Here is an 18019-nt window from a genome sequence, read left to right on the forward strand (position 1 = left end):
ATTTACTGGCAGTATCTCTCCTGTTCTATTTTAGTGCTCAAGTCTTGTGAATGAGCATGAATGTCAGTGTCTCTTTCTCTTTGCTGAAAAAAGAGTAAGAAGTCGCGGTTTCACTGAGTCAATCAGCAACACTGCCGACTGGATATGAAACGGAATAAACTGACAGAGCCAAAGGGAAACTAGCATGGACTGAAGCACAGCACCTTCTGTGGCAGCAGCTCACGGGGTTGGATATACTTGGTCGGTCTCACTTTATTTTGACACAGACAGCTCAGTTTCATAGAATTATTGAACCTATTTATTAGTAAGACACAAATGCAGTGAAAACCTACAGGAATAATAAAGTATGTTACAGCTTCACAGCACTCAAAGTGCACTCTGATATTCAGCACTGTAGCACAGCCTGGTGCTGATCTCCGAGGCCAACAAATCAATTCAACACTACGTTTCCACCATCTTTACCATCATAGACTGTAAATAAAAAATGACAATGCATCTTTAATTTCTCCCACTACCCAGAAATGAACCCGATATATCCCAGATATGAACACATGTGATTCTGGAATTATATTTAGGTCCTGCCAATAAATGCACTTGCAAAACATAGAGTTTTACCCCGTTTTGTAACTTTTTAGAAAAATTAACACTGTACGGGAAATAAATGAAAACGTGGAGAAGGTGGGGCAAATACAGAGTTCCATAACACCTCGACCTTGAATTCTGCTCCGGAAACAGATTGATACAGACGGATGGACACGCTCACCGCTCTATCCCTGACATTATACGTGCAGGAGGATAATAACTGACCTCCAGAAAACACTGTGGCAAAAGTCTGCTCATGTTGCTCCAGCAGTGACCTGTGCATATCACAAACGGCACCTGAGGATTTCACGAGCTGTGGTTAACAAGCATCGTTATGATTCTGCTAATGAACTGTGTGTATTAGCAGTTCAACAAGACAAGAACAGAGGGATGAAACATTGTGACTGAAACGGTCACATCACATCAGTCTTAATCCGAGTCTCCCAGTTAAACTTTTATATATATATATGTTATATACAGTGAGAACTTATCTAATTAATTGCTCTGAATCAGGATTCTCCAGTATTTAGACAAAAACAAGATGAACAAAGGTTATACCCTTTGAGATAAATATTATGCTATATAACAAAATTGAATAAAAAGGCTTTCTTTTAAAGGTTGAAACTTAGTGTCTGAAACCTTGAAATCGAATGAAAAAAATTGTTTAAGGGGTAGAAACTACGTTTTGAAGCATTGCGTGTTTCTATAAGCTGAAAAAAATGTAAATCCCTGCAAACATTATTTTGTATTCAAGTTTTCCTCTCTCGCTCCTCTCTACGTCTATGGATCCTGACTTTTTTTCAGAGGGTGCAGCTGTACATCTGCAAAGTTTCACATTAAAGAGTTGCTCTTTCAAACCTCAAGTTTTAACGTTTTCCTGGCGTACGTGCACCACTTTTCAAATCACCAATTTCAAGGTTCACTGGGAGAAAAGTGACAAATTTGAAACTCTGAAAATGTGTTGGGGGAAACGCTACAAAAAGAATGCTGCCGTTTTGAAGCGAGAAAAGTCAAATACACAATAATATTTGCAGAGATTGGATTTTTTTTAAGCCCATCCAAACATTATGCAAGTATTCAAAACTTAGTTTCAATCGTGTAAAACTTTTTTTGTTAGATTTCAAGCTTTCAAGTTTTGGTAAACAGCATGATATTTATTCCATAACACTCGTTTCAGTTATTTCACTATGTCGTGACTTCTACTGTCTTCTTCTTATTCAGATTTTCGCAGCAGGTTATGAGCATCATTTTTTTGTGTGTGTTTACTTTACTGTTGAAGGCTTATCCTACATGGATTTGATAAGGGACTCGAAGGGCTTGAGATTTGATATGTAGATTCAATATTGGTTTAATCTCCAATAAAATGCTAATAGAACCCTACCCCAGACCAGTCAGGTCAATAAGTGATCAATTGCAGTTAGGAGCCACCGTCGAGCAGATCTAAACAGGCAGTACAGTGGAAAGCTCTGCCACAATTGATTTTGTCTCAGTTTCAATAACACATGATTGATTTGTGTTTGGCCTCTTATCGGGCCAGCAGGGAATAGCTCATCTGCTGGTTTCAATATTTTCCCTGGGTAATATGGACTCTGTTGGTAATACCTTTGGTTGTACTGTGTGTGTGTGTGTGTGTGTGTGTGTGTGTGTGTGTGTGTGTGTGTGTGACTGTATGAATGTGAAATAGTGTCCTTTAGGAAAAAGCTGATTCCAATTTCAGGGCTTAAGAGAAGTTCAAGACAGGTCAGGTTGTACAATGATGGATTAAAACATTTAAAAAACGATTTTTTTGACATTTGTTTGCCCATCTCCTGAACTACATCTGAGAGATCTCACGCTGTAATGACTTATTTCTGAGGTTCTAAATGTGATATTTACTGCACACAGAGGGAGTGAGACTTCATTGTCTGCTCAGGACACTGTCTTTTTATAGAAAATATATGTTGGCTGCTGCATAAATATTTGAAATCTTATATATGGAACCTTTAAAAGGGAGTGAGGGCTTTCCCCCAGCTGGATGCTTGTGAATGGAATAGTAACAGCCAATCACCATGAGACGGGCGACAGATCCTTAAGTAAATGTGTATCATCTCGATTGCAAATGGTCCAACAACCTAAACGATTGTTTTTTTACTCCTTATAATAATGGGTATTGATCCCAAAATACATCATCAGTTAGGCTTTATTCTGTTTAGCCTAACCGAAAGCAAGAATATAAAGGGAAACTACCATGCTGCTATCAGCATGTCCAGTTAATTTGCTCAGTAAGCTAACAGAACATTGCATTTTCTGTCATTCCTTGTGTTCTACATGCACCTTCAGTATGGGAGTTTTAGCCAGGGACCTAGCGACCTAGTTTTAGCAGCAGTGATTTGGCACAATACAATGTATGTAGTGCCCAGTGCATATTTGAGACCCTTGTACAGAGTCCTAGTTTCAAAGTGAGACATATGGAAATATTTAAATCTGAGACATAGACAACGTTTTCAAACACCTGACGAGACCTTATTGACGCAACAATTACTAATACAAATTCCAATGTTACATCAGTGAGAGATTTAAGAACAGGTAGTTTCACAGGTGTAGTAGCAGAGGACTGGGCTCAGCATGACAGTTAAACTGTCAACTGAAGGAACGTGGCAACAAAGCTAAAAAAATAAAAGATCCTACAGGGCAACTCACAAAGATTGGCAGCTATTCTTAGTTTTCCCTATAAATGTCTTAGATAAAGTTTCTTCAATGGTCACAATGACAGACCTTTAAAAGAACGCTCCTAGAGAAACATGTTGCAAAGCCTGACTGATGCATGTGCTGGGATATTTCAGGCCTTTCAGCTGTTAACTGTAACATTGGTGTAATGGTGTTAATATCAAGAACAGTAAACTGCAGAAATTGTTTTATTTGCAGTATTTGAGTTTAGTTTTTGTCAATTAAACCTGAATTTACATAAGGTTTAATAGTTACCATTTAAAATAATTCACATATGGATGTTTGCTGATCACAATGTACGGTGACAAAAACAAATGTATTCTTAAAATGTCTTTTTAAGTAAAACCATTTCACAAAATGTTTAGATCATAGATTTTTGGCAAATCTTGTTACTCTCACATATCAGTATCACTGTGAGGTTTTCTCCTAAATTACTATCTGTCAAGCAACTGGACCCACGAGAAGCAGTTCATATTTATTGAGTTCTTTTGTGTTGACGGTAAACTAACCACCTATCAACGCTGTGTCTGTAAAATGTGAAATAACTATGTTAAAGTGAAATAAAGTTTAGACATGGGAACCCAGACCTCTGTAAAATAACCCTCTTCTTTGTAAAGCCTCCGTGGTGAGATGTTGGTGAGTCGATTTCTGACACCAGGACAATAGACGAGTGGACCAAATAACCCCCTATCATCCATTCTTTTGTCGCCGCCACCCACTCATCTATCGTTTTCCCTTAAAGCATAAAAGGGGGCCAAACAACCAATAAATGCCAGTTTTCAATGTGTGGCAAAGTCACTACTGAGGTGGTAATTATAGTCATTAGGCCTCTGTAGGGTGGGGGGGCTCTATTTAGATGTAGCTGATCCACAAGCCTGGGTACAGCATTATTTGAATATACTAACCTCAACAACCTGGCTTAAGGCAGAACTAATTTCCATTTACTGTAAAGAGTTTGTATCCTCATTTCCTTGCATTTTGCAGGTCTGTCTTTCTGTTGTGCACATTCAGTCTGTCGCCATACTGGTCTAATTGGGGCTACTAATATGTTTTGGGTTAAAACAGAATAAAAACAGAATTTAAAATGATCTTCGTCCAGATGAGCATTTTATCGTTGAATCAAAAAATAAAGGTTTACCTTATGTTATCTAAAATATCTTTGTCCAGAATAACACCTGAGAAAGCATATTACATGACGTTTCACATACACTGCTCATGTGCACGTTGGTGTAAACAGGAAGCAGGTTGCCTACTCTGCAGTTGGTTGTTTAGCAGTGTGGATGTTGTTGTGTTAAGGTTAGTGTACATCTCTAGGTAATAAATGCAAGTTTATGAGGACCCCCCCCCCCCTTTACCTACATGGAGGGTCTAAGTATAGTATAGCATGATGTAGTATGTCATCGCCATTCCTGTAGGTGAGGAATATTCTTTGGCTTCTGTGTAGATACAGTTTGTAGTCAAAAGCAGTTAAAAGGAAAATGTATAAATATTAAATGGTATGTTCTATAGATCTCTGGAACCTCTTGTATGTTTTCAAACACATGGATATATATTAAACATAACTCTAATGACATAAGACATAATGACAGGCAAGGTAAACAGAAGGGGAGTGCAAGTTACCGATGTTGGGATGCTTGAGCAGACGGCAGATCCGGGCCTCTCGCTCCAGCTTCTGGTGATCTGTAGAGACAAAAAAAGAAATAATGACACATCTGTCGCTTGTGTCAGGGGGGAGCCCTCCTGCAATTCTTCAAACCTCTCCACGGAGATTCCACATATTAAACACCGCCCACCTCTCCCTCCTGCCGGGAACAGATGAGCAGTAAGAGCAACTGTCACAAGTCATTACAGTAAACAGGAGGACAGGGGATTAATCTAAAGGAAACGTCTCCAGAATTACTGCTAATGCAGTAAATGTTCAAATCAGCATATTGAGGTCACAATATAAACCAGCTTCTATGGATCATCACAGCTTCTCTGCTCATTCACACAAATACACATTTACTACACTAAAGAATAGGATTGGCATTGTATAATGACTGAATAATAAAGAAGAATTTCATTAAGACCACAAATATATTAGAGATATACAGCCTGTGACCAATATGCCTTCATTATGAAGGGTTACAACAACTGTGGCAGTCGTTCTTTTGGGAGCTTTGACTAAGTTACAGCTCAGCCTCTACTGATATGATCATTGTTTTAAACCCGTCTCTCTCCAGTACATGAAAGTGTAACACTGCTTTGGAGTAGCCCTTTCATTCACAGCCTAACAAACCAAAGCAAAGCCAAAGAGGCTAAGCTGGAAGTATTGGCACATTTATGAGCGGCACATTTTCAGGACAGTGCTAAAAAGACAAAAAACACAGATGGCGTTGTGTGTATAAAGATAGCAGTTAAAAGGGATTGATCATTGCAGATATATCCCTGTGGCAGTGATAAATGCATCTGGGAGGATAAGATGTAAAAGACAGAGACAAAAAGAGTGGAGACATGTAAAAAATGGAAATCATTTGTTGAAAGAGGCAAAAAACTAGCATAATCACAGACTATTCAGCAGCTCTGTGGCACCATGCGACAAAGCAGTCAGTCAATCATTTTCTACGTTGTAAATAAATTCTTACAAGAGTCTCAGATATGAAATTTACTGTTGAAATTGGAATTAGTGGTTCAACAAATTGGTCTCAACTCAATGTCCCACACTTTTTCCCCTTTAACTCTAACACATGGTCGTCATCCGCAACGTTGGGATTGTTGAGTCAAACTACAATGTTCAATAAAATGTATTTTCAGGCTTAAAAACACATTGATGGAAAACAGCAGCTAAGCTGGCATGTCAACAGATGCATTGCCAAGTTCCATCCCCCAATAAAGACCATGAGAAACTAAAGAAAGCTCTGGTAAAAACAAGTGGGTGTACCTTATCATCATGTCAGAGATATAGCTGAAGTGTGTGTGTGTGTGTGTGTGTGTGTGTGTGTGTGTGTGTGTGTGTGTGCGCGCGCTGAAGCTCAATGAAAACCAAACCACCTATTGTGAAGAAAAACATAAAAATCACAGACCCAAAATCCAAATTAGGGCTAAATAGTGAAAATATAACCATTTCGACTTGCTTGTTTGGTAACACAACCATTATGATACATATAGTAGAGGTCTGTTGCCACTGACAATGTGTCATAAAAAAGCTACGCCCTTATTAACCAATTGACATATGATCAGGCCTCCGTGTTGTTTAATCCAGGTGCCGTATTTGATCTCTGTTTGACAGGCCTTTTTATTCATTAACTATGAGCATGTGAAGTGTATAAATGTTAACATCCACTTACAGAATTTGCTCTTCTGTGAAGTACACTCACACAGTGGAGTTTTTATTTATTTTAACAGGTTCTGTCCTGTGCCAACTCTAAATCACACATCCTCTCCTGCCACTCAGAGAACAGTAGAGTTGTTGTAGAGCAAACTGTTGTAGCAATAATAGATTATTTCCCTGAGTTTGAGGCAAATTAAATTGAGTGGTTGTTTTCAAGGTGGGGTCTAAGTAAATACACTCTGAAACAAGGATGACAACAATTTTACTTATGTGCCCTGGAGACAAAAAAACGAATCAAATGTTTTATCAGCACTTTGACTTTACGTGATTATACTGAATGAATATTATAAGCAATAATGTACAAATAAATGAAGCAAACCGGTCGATTGATCTAAAAGCACTAATACACTGTAGCAAATGCAATGGAGGAATAAACCAAGAGCCACTTAATACCCCACTTACACCTGCACATACACTAGGTTACAATTTGACAAACCTTGACCCCCTGAAAGTACAGGTGTCAGTGTACCCAAAACACACTGAGGACATTTTGTGATCTGATTGGTCAGATCACCTTCAGATGTGGTCAGAGACACATGTGACCACATTGAGCACAAGTGTTAATGCAGCTAGGTAGCTAACTGCCATTAGCCAGTAAGAACAGGAAGTGATCCTCTCACGATTCAAGACCCCTTTAAAAGAAATGAAGTGGACACATCAACATAGCTTCTCCGATGGGTTCTATATAAATGTAATCAGGGTAAAATCAAATCTAGATACAATCTGAAATTGAGACCAACATAATACCAGGTAAATGATTTCTAAGCGGTGTCACCGGGTTCAGAGGGTTTTGAGGATGTTGAATTAATGAACACCAAGTTACCAAAAAGACTTCTAAATATTTAACAAACAGCTCTTGTTGTAGTATGTATTATTCACCATTGTGGATGAGAAGTGGGCATGAAACAGCCACATGAAACTGGGTCTTCTATGAAAATGGAGGTACAGTGTCAGGTGGAGCTCATGTGCAACAACAGGAGATGACACTGCCTTAAAATAACGTCAGAATACTGTAGGCTGTTTAACCAACAATGACATTCATGAAGATTTGCGAAAACATGAGGCGATAAACATGACAGCAGTTTGAGGTACATGTGATCATTCGTAACCAAGCTACCGCCAAAGTCTCTTCCTTTTTCTAGAACCAATGCAGAGGCAATATTGAGATGTGACACACTGCCATCACAGGGATCCAGCTCTAGGTAATATCATTGATCTGGTCCAGACTGAAACACCTCAACATCGACAGCTATAAAATCACATTCATGTTTACCAAACGATAAATCCCCATAACTTTGATGATGCACTGACTTTTCCTCTTGTACCATCTTGAGGCTGAAATGTTTTAGTTTGAGTGAAATATCTCAAAAACAGATTTCAGTGACCTTTACTTTTAACACTCATGTTCCCCCTCAAGACACATTTTAAGACATATGAGCCAGTGGTTGTAGAGTTGGTCAAGAAATAAAAAAGGAAACTGCAGTAGAGATATATAAACAAGCGCAACCACAACCAGCACCCATGTTTCGCTCCTCTGCGATCCTATCTTGGCTGCAATCAGATGTCATGGCACCATCTCTAATCACACCTTGGTATACAAGTCTCTTAATCCTAACAGGACCGATGACATGTGCTTTCACAGAGGTTGTAATCCTCGTGGTCACAGGGTTGAAGACAACTTCTCTCCCTTTCTCCACATCCCCATTTCTATCCAACCCTTGGCTTGCTCCTAATCTGTGATGTAACAGGATTGACACTCGCGATCTCCAACCACAAGCAACTGGTCTTCTCCTTCTATACTCTGTCATTTCCTTCCTTTGCTACACTGTCTTCATTATCAGTCTGCTGCATGTTATTTGGAGCTGTTACATGCATCTTTCCAATAACATCCAAAATACAGTATTAAAAAAATTGGGGGGTTAACAGGTGTTATTCTGTTATTGACGCTGTTCAGAGACAATGTGATTATTGAATAGTTCGTGATAATGTAAATGGGAGAAAAAATTGTTGAAGGTGTAACAATATTAACTCTTTCATTGATTATATTATATTATTTATAGTTACATATAATATATATATATCAGTATTCAATCCTAGTTCTGCAATGACAGAAACAAATCTTTATCTACACTTAGCTGTAGGCAATATGGATGTTTCCAAGACGGACAGAGCTGTTGTCTCTTTAACTCAGTAATATATGTGGGACCCTAACACACAAGGTGCAAGTGTTTTGATAACCTAACCCTTACCCATAAGTATCAGAGCTGGTGTTGAGCATGATTTATGGCTGCGAGATCCTGCACACACATCAAGCTGTTAAGTTTTATTTAGGACTGCAGACCTATGAGTCAGGTAGCAAGTAAAAATAAGTCTAAGAGCAAAACTTGGATTCGTTTCAGTTTTTTAGTACGTATTTGACTCAGACTTTTGCTTTCTATTTTCACTGAACAGAAGTTCCTCTGGCAATAAAAACAACTGCGGCTGAAATGGTACACGGATTTTATGCAATCCTTGGCTGAAATCCGATGTCTTCAGCAGTTGGATGTTTAGAGTTCTTTAAGGACATGCACACAGGTACACTGTTCATTGCCTATGTTTAGTCTGTGTACCACTCACATCTTTGCCAAAAATGACTTGATTTTCCCCCCTAAAAAGACCCATAGGTAAAACATTTGAATAAATATGCAAGATACATAACTCCTTGTATTGTTTATTTACACATAAACATGTCTCTTAGAAATATCTACATACGTACTACTCCAACATGACATGTGTGGCTGGTGGAGTTATGCACCTGAGTTTGAACCTTTTAGAGCATTTCAATCAAGAATAAATTGGTTCAGAACCAGCAAAGTTAATTCCCAGCTAAAACCAAAAACTAACAAATATTCTAAAGGTTCGAAGGAGCTTCTTTGGGCATTATTCAATACCCTTCATTAATGAGACATCCTTGATTACAATGGTTCTGCTCAAAACTGGTGGGAATGTTGGTCGGTTTGTTAGGTTCTAAAAATTTAACAGAATCAGTTAAGAAACCTAACCATAAGAAGAGATTATTTGGTGGAAAAGTGCTATTAATTGGAGTAGTGAAACAGCCCTTGGTCTGAGTCTTCAAACATCAGCCAAAAAACAAAGCTAGGATTCACAGGCCACTTCACCTCATCACAGCACAAAAAGCATTTTAACCCCATGATGTTTCACAATCATGAATCCAAGACCTCGGTGTGATTCACTCTGGTGCTGGCCCATTTAGAAAACCCTCATTAACTCCCAAACATCTTCACCAAGCCAGAGAAAACGAGGACAGCAGCTATTTTCAAGGCAGGGGACTGATCAGATGAGCGGCCTCCACAGTACTGCAAAGCAGCACATCTGGCTCCTCATCCAGAGCCTGCAGGTTCAGTCACTTAACAAAATAATCCCTCAATGTGCCCAGACAGTCATTACTGTCACAAAATCATCTCAAAACTAGCACATTTTCAGAAAAGCCATTACCTCATTTAAAAAAATAAAATAAACATTCTTTCAATCTACTAACCTTTGACCGCTGAGTAAGTAGAAGAAAGGAATCCATCATTCCTCATTTTCACTTGCTGTTATTTAAAAAATAGGTGTTTAATGGATTTTGTTGCCGAGAGACTGGGAGAGTCAATGTAATAAGAAAATGTCAAAAAGAAAGGGATAAAAATCACACTTCGGACACCAGCCTACCTATATCCTAACCCATTTTATTTTCTTATTCCCCTAGGCAACATCCCGACTCTCATTCCCTGGCTCTCCCCTTTAAATGCCCACTCCAGCAGACCGAGCTACCCCTTTTCAGGTGATGCTAGGATGTGCAGTTTAAGTCAGAAGGAATGGAGAAAAAGGCAAGGATGGGTGGAGGATACAATATGTGGAACAGTGTTACAGTCTCTAGAATTTAAGGGACGTTATTAACATACTTATTTACAAACTGAAGAAATGGGTCAGTGTCTGTGGTTTTTCTTGGGTTTTCTGTTACAGTTGTCAAATGTTCTCCTTCTGTTCAAAGGGTGTCTTGTGGAGTGCCCCAGGGAACTATCCTTGGTCGCATGTGTTGACTATTAATCGTAGCCAACTGACATGAAAAGTAATCTATAATATATATATAGATTTATTATGTAATATTTGATAAACCATTAACTGCTTTTTTTTAAACAAAAGAGAAATATAGTTTCTAGCTTTTCAAATGTGAGAATTTGTTAAGTTTTGTCTTGATACACCATAAAAGAATAAACAAGCAATTAGATAACGTCACCCTGGATTTTTGGAACCTGTCAGGAGCATTTTTAGCAATTTTCAACCATTTTACATAACAAATTGTAGAGTTAACTATTGGAAGATTATACATTTATAGTGTAAGTAATATCCCTTTGTATGATAGCCTGTTGTACCGTTCTTCCAAACATCCATCAGTTCCTCACGACTGAAGTTAAGAAACAGATGCATCAAAACTTCCTGCATCTGAATATTGATAAGTTTGATATGAGTCACTGCTCCTACTCTTTTCCCCAAGGCTTATTTCTTGGGTTCCTTGTCGAGCCATGCACATACTGATGGGCTGCAAGAATACAGGATATTTTTTCATTGAGGTGTACATCACAACGCCGGCTCAGTCAGCCTCAGACATTGAGAAACATTGTGGAGGAACCATTTTTCAAAAGCAGTTTTCTATCAACCCCATAAATAAGTGGTAATCCTGAATGCCAAAACTAAGTAAGTTGCAAGCTCTTTGGTTTCTTGTTCAAGACGGCCGGGGAGTCCAAACACAAATCCTTAGCATACTGGCTCATGAATAAGAAAATCACTTGAGGGCTGTAAGCAAACTTCTCACCGACAATGTGTCGATCCTCATTGCGCAGCCTTACAGAGAGGTGATAGGTCTGCCACATAGATCTATTCTGATGCTCGAGCTGACAATCATTATTAGCAATCATAATAATCATGGATTTATTTACTGGTGGAGCTGCTATGCTCTGGAGACTCGTGTGTAGGTGTAATTGCAGGAATTGTAATAAGAGGGGCCTGTCAAAATGCAATTAGCAGTAGTTATCTAGGATTCTTGATGTGTGCATTGATGTGTGCCACTCCCTGTGTGTTGTCTGCACATAAGCTGACGAGGGGTTGAACAGAGGGAGTCAGCTGCTTTCTTAAGGGAAAAGTAAGAATAGCAAAACCTTGCAGCAGCAAAAAATGCCCTGTGTGCTTCAGACTAAAATTGTTGGACCGTCCCTTTCCTGATGACCGAATTCAGAGGGAAAATCCAGAAGTCACAAACTCTTCACGCAAAAGACTTCGGCAAGTATGCCGACATGTGGAAGAAGGCCCGTTTAACGATGGGAAACATTTTCTTGTCAAGGCCAATTTCAATGTTAATGACATTGTTCGAGGGCCATACTGAATAACTGAATCACAACAATGTCACACCGATCTTTCTAATGTGAATGCTAGAATTGCTTCTCTTTGGCAAGGCATCTAATGTCAGACTGTAGTGATGATGATGCTTCTAGTGGAAACAAGGCTCCTTCACATCTTGTCACATTGCCATAACATTGTCTCTGTCAAGAGACTGATAGAGTCCAGGGTTATTCCCATTTGTACGGTTCATCACACCAGGTCTATGAAGACATGCAAAAGACAAAACTCTTGAAGAAAGGCTGCAGCACTATAATGCAAACAGGATGAGGCTTTGAGTGCAGGTCTTTTGCCCAACCTTCAATTGTGGTTACTTTTGCTTTGAGATGTGATAATGAAGAAGAAACCTTGGGTGTTGCATGATGTTTCATTCTCAGCCTTCTTTGTCGTAATTTTTTTAATGTGCGACAAATACAGTGACAGCTGTCTGTGACATAACCTTAAAAGGAACCAGTGACATCCCCTAAGGACAACTGTCAGTACTTTCTTCATGAATTACATTTTTTGTAAAACAATAAATGCTCTTTGTATTTCCATCTATCTCCAGTGTGTCCATTTGTCCTGCTTCAAATTCAAATCATATTCGACTCAACTCCACCGTCTCAATCTGGGCTTCCTCAGAGACCAAATCCTGTGGTACAGCAAAACACACTCAGACACATACTGCAAACAAGGCTAAGTTGTAGCCAAATCGCTCTGGCCTACTTAAAGCCACAGAGGATTTTCCATCCAGAGCCTAGACTTAGCCACCGTACCATCTCAGAGACCACACAATGTTGTCCAAACCATAGATGGCTGATGTTGCCATCGTGGTAACATGGGGTGAAAAGGGCAGGAAAATGAATTCAATACAACATGTGAGATGTCTGGAAAAACCAGCTATTCAAAAGCAGCAGCAAGCTTTCTCAGTGACAACTCTGCTTCCTTATCAAGGCAGAGAAGAAGGGAAGCTGGAGCATTGGTACTGTATGTTTGTGTGGGAGACGGCATCTATTTAAGCTCCATCTATCATATGTCCATGCCATATTTGCCTGCCTGTTAGCACTAAAACAGGAAAACAAGAAGCATAGACATCATGGAGTGCATCAGTAGAGAGAGAAAAAAAAAAAAAACACACACAGATGTGACGTGTATGAGGCTAAAAATAACCCGTGCCAGGAAACCACAGCACATGCCCACACACAAAAAACACACACAGAGACGGACTGATCCTGCCGTGGGCAAGAGCAAAGAGCAGGTGTGACTAACATTCAGAGTGTGTGTGCCTGGATTGAGACGGAGGTGAGGAGGGAAGAAGGTGAAAAAGAGTGTTAGAGGCTGGGTCATTTGCACTCGTCATTGGTAGTAGATATTCTTAATCTTGCTACTTTTATTCAGCCATCATCCCTACGTGACAGGAGTGAACTTTGGGATTTCTAAAAGGTTAAAAGGGGAAAATTGAGTGAAAATCCCTGCTGCGATTTTACTAATCTGGAGCAAAAATGTATCTGCAGCTCACATAAGACACGGATGATTACAGATTTTCAGTGAGCGCTAAAACCAAACTAATGGTGAATATAAATGTTTGTTCTCTGCACCCATACCGTGCTGTATTATCATTCATCTTCTACAAGTTTTCCATTCTCGCTCTGACAAGCAGCAAGAGGCCTTGTGAGTGGACATTAAGCTTTGCAAATTGTCAGACCAGTGCTCGACCACAGTAAAATAACCTATATATTCCCTTTTAGCACCCTACAGATACACTTTCTACCCGGCTATTCAAGCTATGGTGGCATGTTGATATGACAAGTCAGCGTGAGGGCAGGCAGGTGGCACCGCTGGGGGGAAGCTGCTGTCAGCGCGCTGCCCGCTATCAACAGCAGCCAGACACTCTGACGCCATCAAGAGCAGTCAGTGCGACATCCATCGTAATCCTGCATCTGACAGTCCAGCCTCCTGACACACGCCACACACACACACACACTCAGCTCTCAGTTCTGATGAACTGGAGTCTGTGAGGATCTGGATGTTAAGTAATGAGTAGGGAATGACTAAGTGCAGAGATTAACATCAGTGGCAGAAATGCCTAACAAACATATGGCTAATATCTGTAAATTGATATTCAGAGGACTGGTGATAAAAGGACAGACTTGTAGCAGTGTTTCTAAAATGCAGGATTCAATACAGACTGTGGTGATGTACAAAAAGCCTCTGGGTTTTCACCACCTTTCTTTACCTTCTTTTTTTTTTTTTTTAAATACTAATAGCCAGATTGCAATTACAGGACATGTACTGATGGCTTGGACTGTTCATGTGATAAAGTTGATGTAGTGTAAACAGGAAGAGGACAGGCCCAGCTGTTAGACAGAGAAGGAAGGAGGGGGAGGCTGGACGCACCAGCTGGGTTTCTGTGCCGAGTACTTTTTCCCCAAGGGGCAGTGAATTGCACAGTGAGGGATGCTCTTTTTCTTTATTTAATGGTGCCCTGGTCAACTCTGCATTGTCAATACAAATTTTGAACATGTCTGCAAATGGGAGATTTACTAAGAAATACTTTTTAACATGAATCCATTCTTCATTTTTCCCCAGGCTTAAATCCTAACAAAGATAGGAATACAAATATCTGGTGTTGTTATCTGGTGTCATCATCATTGCACTATACAACTTAATTTCTTGACTTCAGTGATATGTGTTGAAAAAATAATGAATTAATTTGCAATAACTTTAGCAACAAAAAAGTTGAGAAAAATGTCCAGTTTTTTTGTATTAACCAATCATCTGTCATACATTAGGTCACAATGACGTCATTATGAAATGGCATTAGTACAATATAAAAATTAGTAAAATTAGTTGCAAAGATAATATTACAAGGATAACTAAAAGACAGTGTAATCGCATGAACTATATGGAGGTAAAATATGGAGACACTGTTGACACTTTCATTTGTAACCCCCCGCTCACTCATGTGACAACACATTAAACACAATGACTGAACAGTAACTCCATTACAGTGTCAAAATACCAACACCTAGGTGCTTTAACACTGTAGTGGCAACCATCACAAACAATGTCAAAGTCTGATGGTGTCATTTGGGGTTTCAGTTCTCAACAGCACTTTTACCTGCAGCCTTGATTTAATGTACACTGAGACTCAAACCAGACAGGGATGAGGTGTCAAACTGTTTTAACAGCTCTTCAACTGCCTCTCACCTCAGAGCGGGTTACAGCTCATTTCAGCTTTCTCTGCACAGAGGAAGTTGAGCTTTCCACAGACACTCACCCGAGCTCTGATATGGCGCAGGCTTTTCTGCTGAAGGGACTGGAAGTCTGGTTTGGTGTCTGTCTAGTACATGCGCCAAAAATACCTCTTAACTACTACTACTCTACTCAAACCAAAATGGGTGCTGAAAAGATTATTTTTATGTGGTGACAACAGAACCTTTATTCCACCATAAATGAAACAGGCCACTGTATAGCCTGCTGTCCTGTTACCCCTCAGTACACAATGGGGAAACTTGACATCAGTCTCAGTCTTCAATCGATTTGGTGACACAAAATGGCGGTATGATCAAAGACAGTTTTCAGACATTTGGACTGGACACTAAACTGGGACAAGCATACTATGACGGATGACGTTTCATAAGTCCTCCATAACAGAGTGTGGAAGGTATGTATAGCATTTTCACTATGGACATTTGTCTAATTAATAAACATGGCAATCACTGACAAGACTAAAAACCTGCAGAGCCTTCTTGAAAAACTGCTTTTACAGTTTCCCTCCATGAGAGATGGTCAAAGGAGTGACATGACAATAGAGAAGACATTTCTTTAGCAGGGTCAAAGAGCCAGGTAAGTAAAAATAATGAACTGGAGAGGGAGAAGAAGGCAGGACTGGAGGGGGATTATATACCAGGTCGAGAAGTACAGAGAATCGTGTGAGGGGAGGAGGCAGAAGGAAATGTGACACACACACACACACACACACACACACACACACACACACACACACACACACACACACACACACACACACACACACACACACACACACACACACACACACACACACACACACACACACACACAGGAAGTGATGCACGCAGGGAGATGACACAGGGCGAGGAGGCAAACCAGCTTACAGATTTCTTTTAGCTCTAATTTTTTTATGCCGCCATTGGAAACACGAAGACTTGCAGGTGGAATGAAGCGTTACAGATGGTTTCTAAGACAGCCCTCACATCCCCTACCTGTTTACAGTACACTCCTCTGAGGCAACAAAATATTTATAGAAAATGTTCCCACTGTGTTGCTCCCCAACACCCCCACCCCACCCCCATTCACAACTGTTCTGTCTTTACACTTCTTTGCTTTCTGCTCTCAAGGGAGCGGAGTCGGAGGGGAAGATGGAGCAGAAATCCGGAGAAGAGCTACTAGTTTATCCGTCCGTCTATGAAACGGATATCTACAGTACATCTGCTGCTCTGCCTGGCTGCCTGTACCACTTCTGGCTGCCTGTCAACCCACCAGTAATTTAGAAATCACAATGAAACAGAATTGAAAGGATGAGGCAACAGCGATACCGCAGCGATCTCACGAAGCAAATGTTATTTAGTGCAATGTTACAATGCATATCTTGTGCAATATAAACCAGTGCTGTGTGGAGCAGTAGAGAGCCAGCGCATTGAATGCCTGTGTGCAGTTTGCGTTGTGATGAGAGCGGAGCCGAAAGACGCAGGGAGCTCAGTAAATCCCTCTCTCCTTGCTCTCAGGCTGAGTGCCCACTGAAAGGCCCGACCCTTAAATCCCCTCTGCTGCCTCTAATCTGGGACTGGAAGAGGGCAAGTGCCCCGGCTCGCACATAAAACTGATAAGAGGAAGAGTTCCTCTCCCGACAAGTTGAGTGCAGAACATAAACCCGGCAGGAGGTCAGACTATGAGCGGTGTTCTCACACCGATTGATTTTAAACTACTAAACTACAAACCACTGAACAAGGAAATTATCAACTTGCAATTTACCTGTATTCTCTTTTTTGCATGTATTTATTATGATGTATTTTTATTTGGTCTGTGTATTAGTTCTTTTTTCCTCTCTGCATTTCTACAGTTGCCTATTATGGCTGTTACAAAAAAACCTAAATTGATTTAAAGTTTGAGGCCGATACTGATAATAGGGAGTAAAATATTTCCTGAATTGTGATACATATAGAATATATACGCATTGTATATATAAAGATAATTTGGCAATTATTCATAAACGATATAATATATTATAAATAACACAAATCCTATCAAATATAAAGAGCTTCAATTTGGAAAATAAACAAAATGCACATCTTTTCTGCATTGTTAATCTCTTTGCAAACATTGTATTGATCACTGTAAATATCTAAACAAAAAATGAAGATTGCAAAAGATTTGGAATGGACAAACAGTGTAATGACACCATTTCCAAAAGTGTTTCTCTGCATTATAGATTGTATAAATAAAAGTTTTCATATATGCAAATAATGGCAAACAAACACTGATAGCAATAGGTCTATGAAAGCCTCATATCAGACAATTTGCATTGTCTTAACAATACGTTTGTCTGACTCTAATCGCTATGGGACAGCCATACATCTGATACGACTGTTATTGGCAAATAAATCACTGTTTTTAACTCTTCACATGTTCATTTTAGAAACGATTACTTCGCAGGACTGTTGCACTCATTCCCATGGTTGCCCAGGGGTTGTTGCCATAAAGCAAGTTTGATTTTATAAACAAAACTGCAGAAACTTCATTATAACATGGTATTTTACTCGAATGTACTGATTTATTCTTTCTTTAGATTATGTGCTTGTGCTACAACAATTCTTTTTATTTTTTCTGTCAAGATCTTAAAGTAAATGAGAGTGATTATAGCATTTCAAGAGTACCTGTGACAGATGCATCATAGCTTTAATG

At 39.6% G+C, this 18019-nt stretch overlaps 1 protein-coding gene across 23 annotated transcripts in view; it reads right to left on the reverse strand.

Annotated features, from left to right (window-relative positions):
* Window positions 1–18019, reverse strand: part of camk2d1 (calcium/calmodulin-dependent protein kinase (CaM kinase) II delta 1) — an 83018-nt gene that overhangs the window by 39685 nt on the left and 25314 nt on the right. For all 23 annotated transcript variants that reach the window (XM_034615156.1, XM_034615152.1, XM_034615145.1 and 20 more), the window contains exon 3: window positions 4909–4968. In XM_034615156.1, the coding sequence (XP_034471047.1) occupies window positions 4909–4968 (60 nt within the window). The remainder of the gene's footprint in view (window positions 1–4908; window positions 4969–18019) is intronic.

Source organism: Hippoglossus hippoglossus, chromosome 18, assembly GCF_009819705.1.
Source record: "Hippoglossus hippoglossus isolate fHipHip1 chromosome 18, fHipHip1.pri, whole genome shotgun sequence".
Classification (NCBI taxonomy): domain Eukaryota; kingdom Metazoa; phylum Chordata; class Actinopteri; order Pleuronectiformes; family Pleuronectidae; genus Hippoglossus; species Hippoglossus hippoglossus.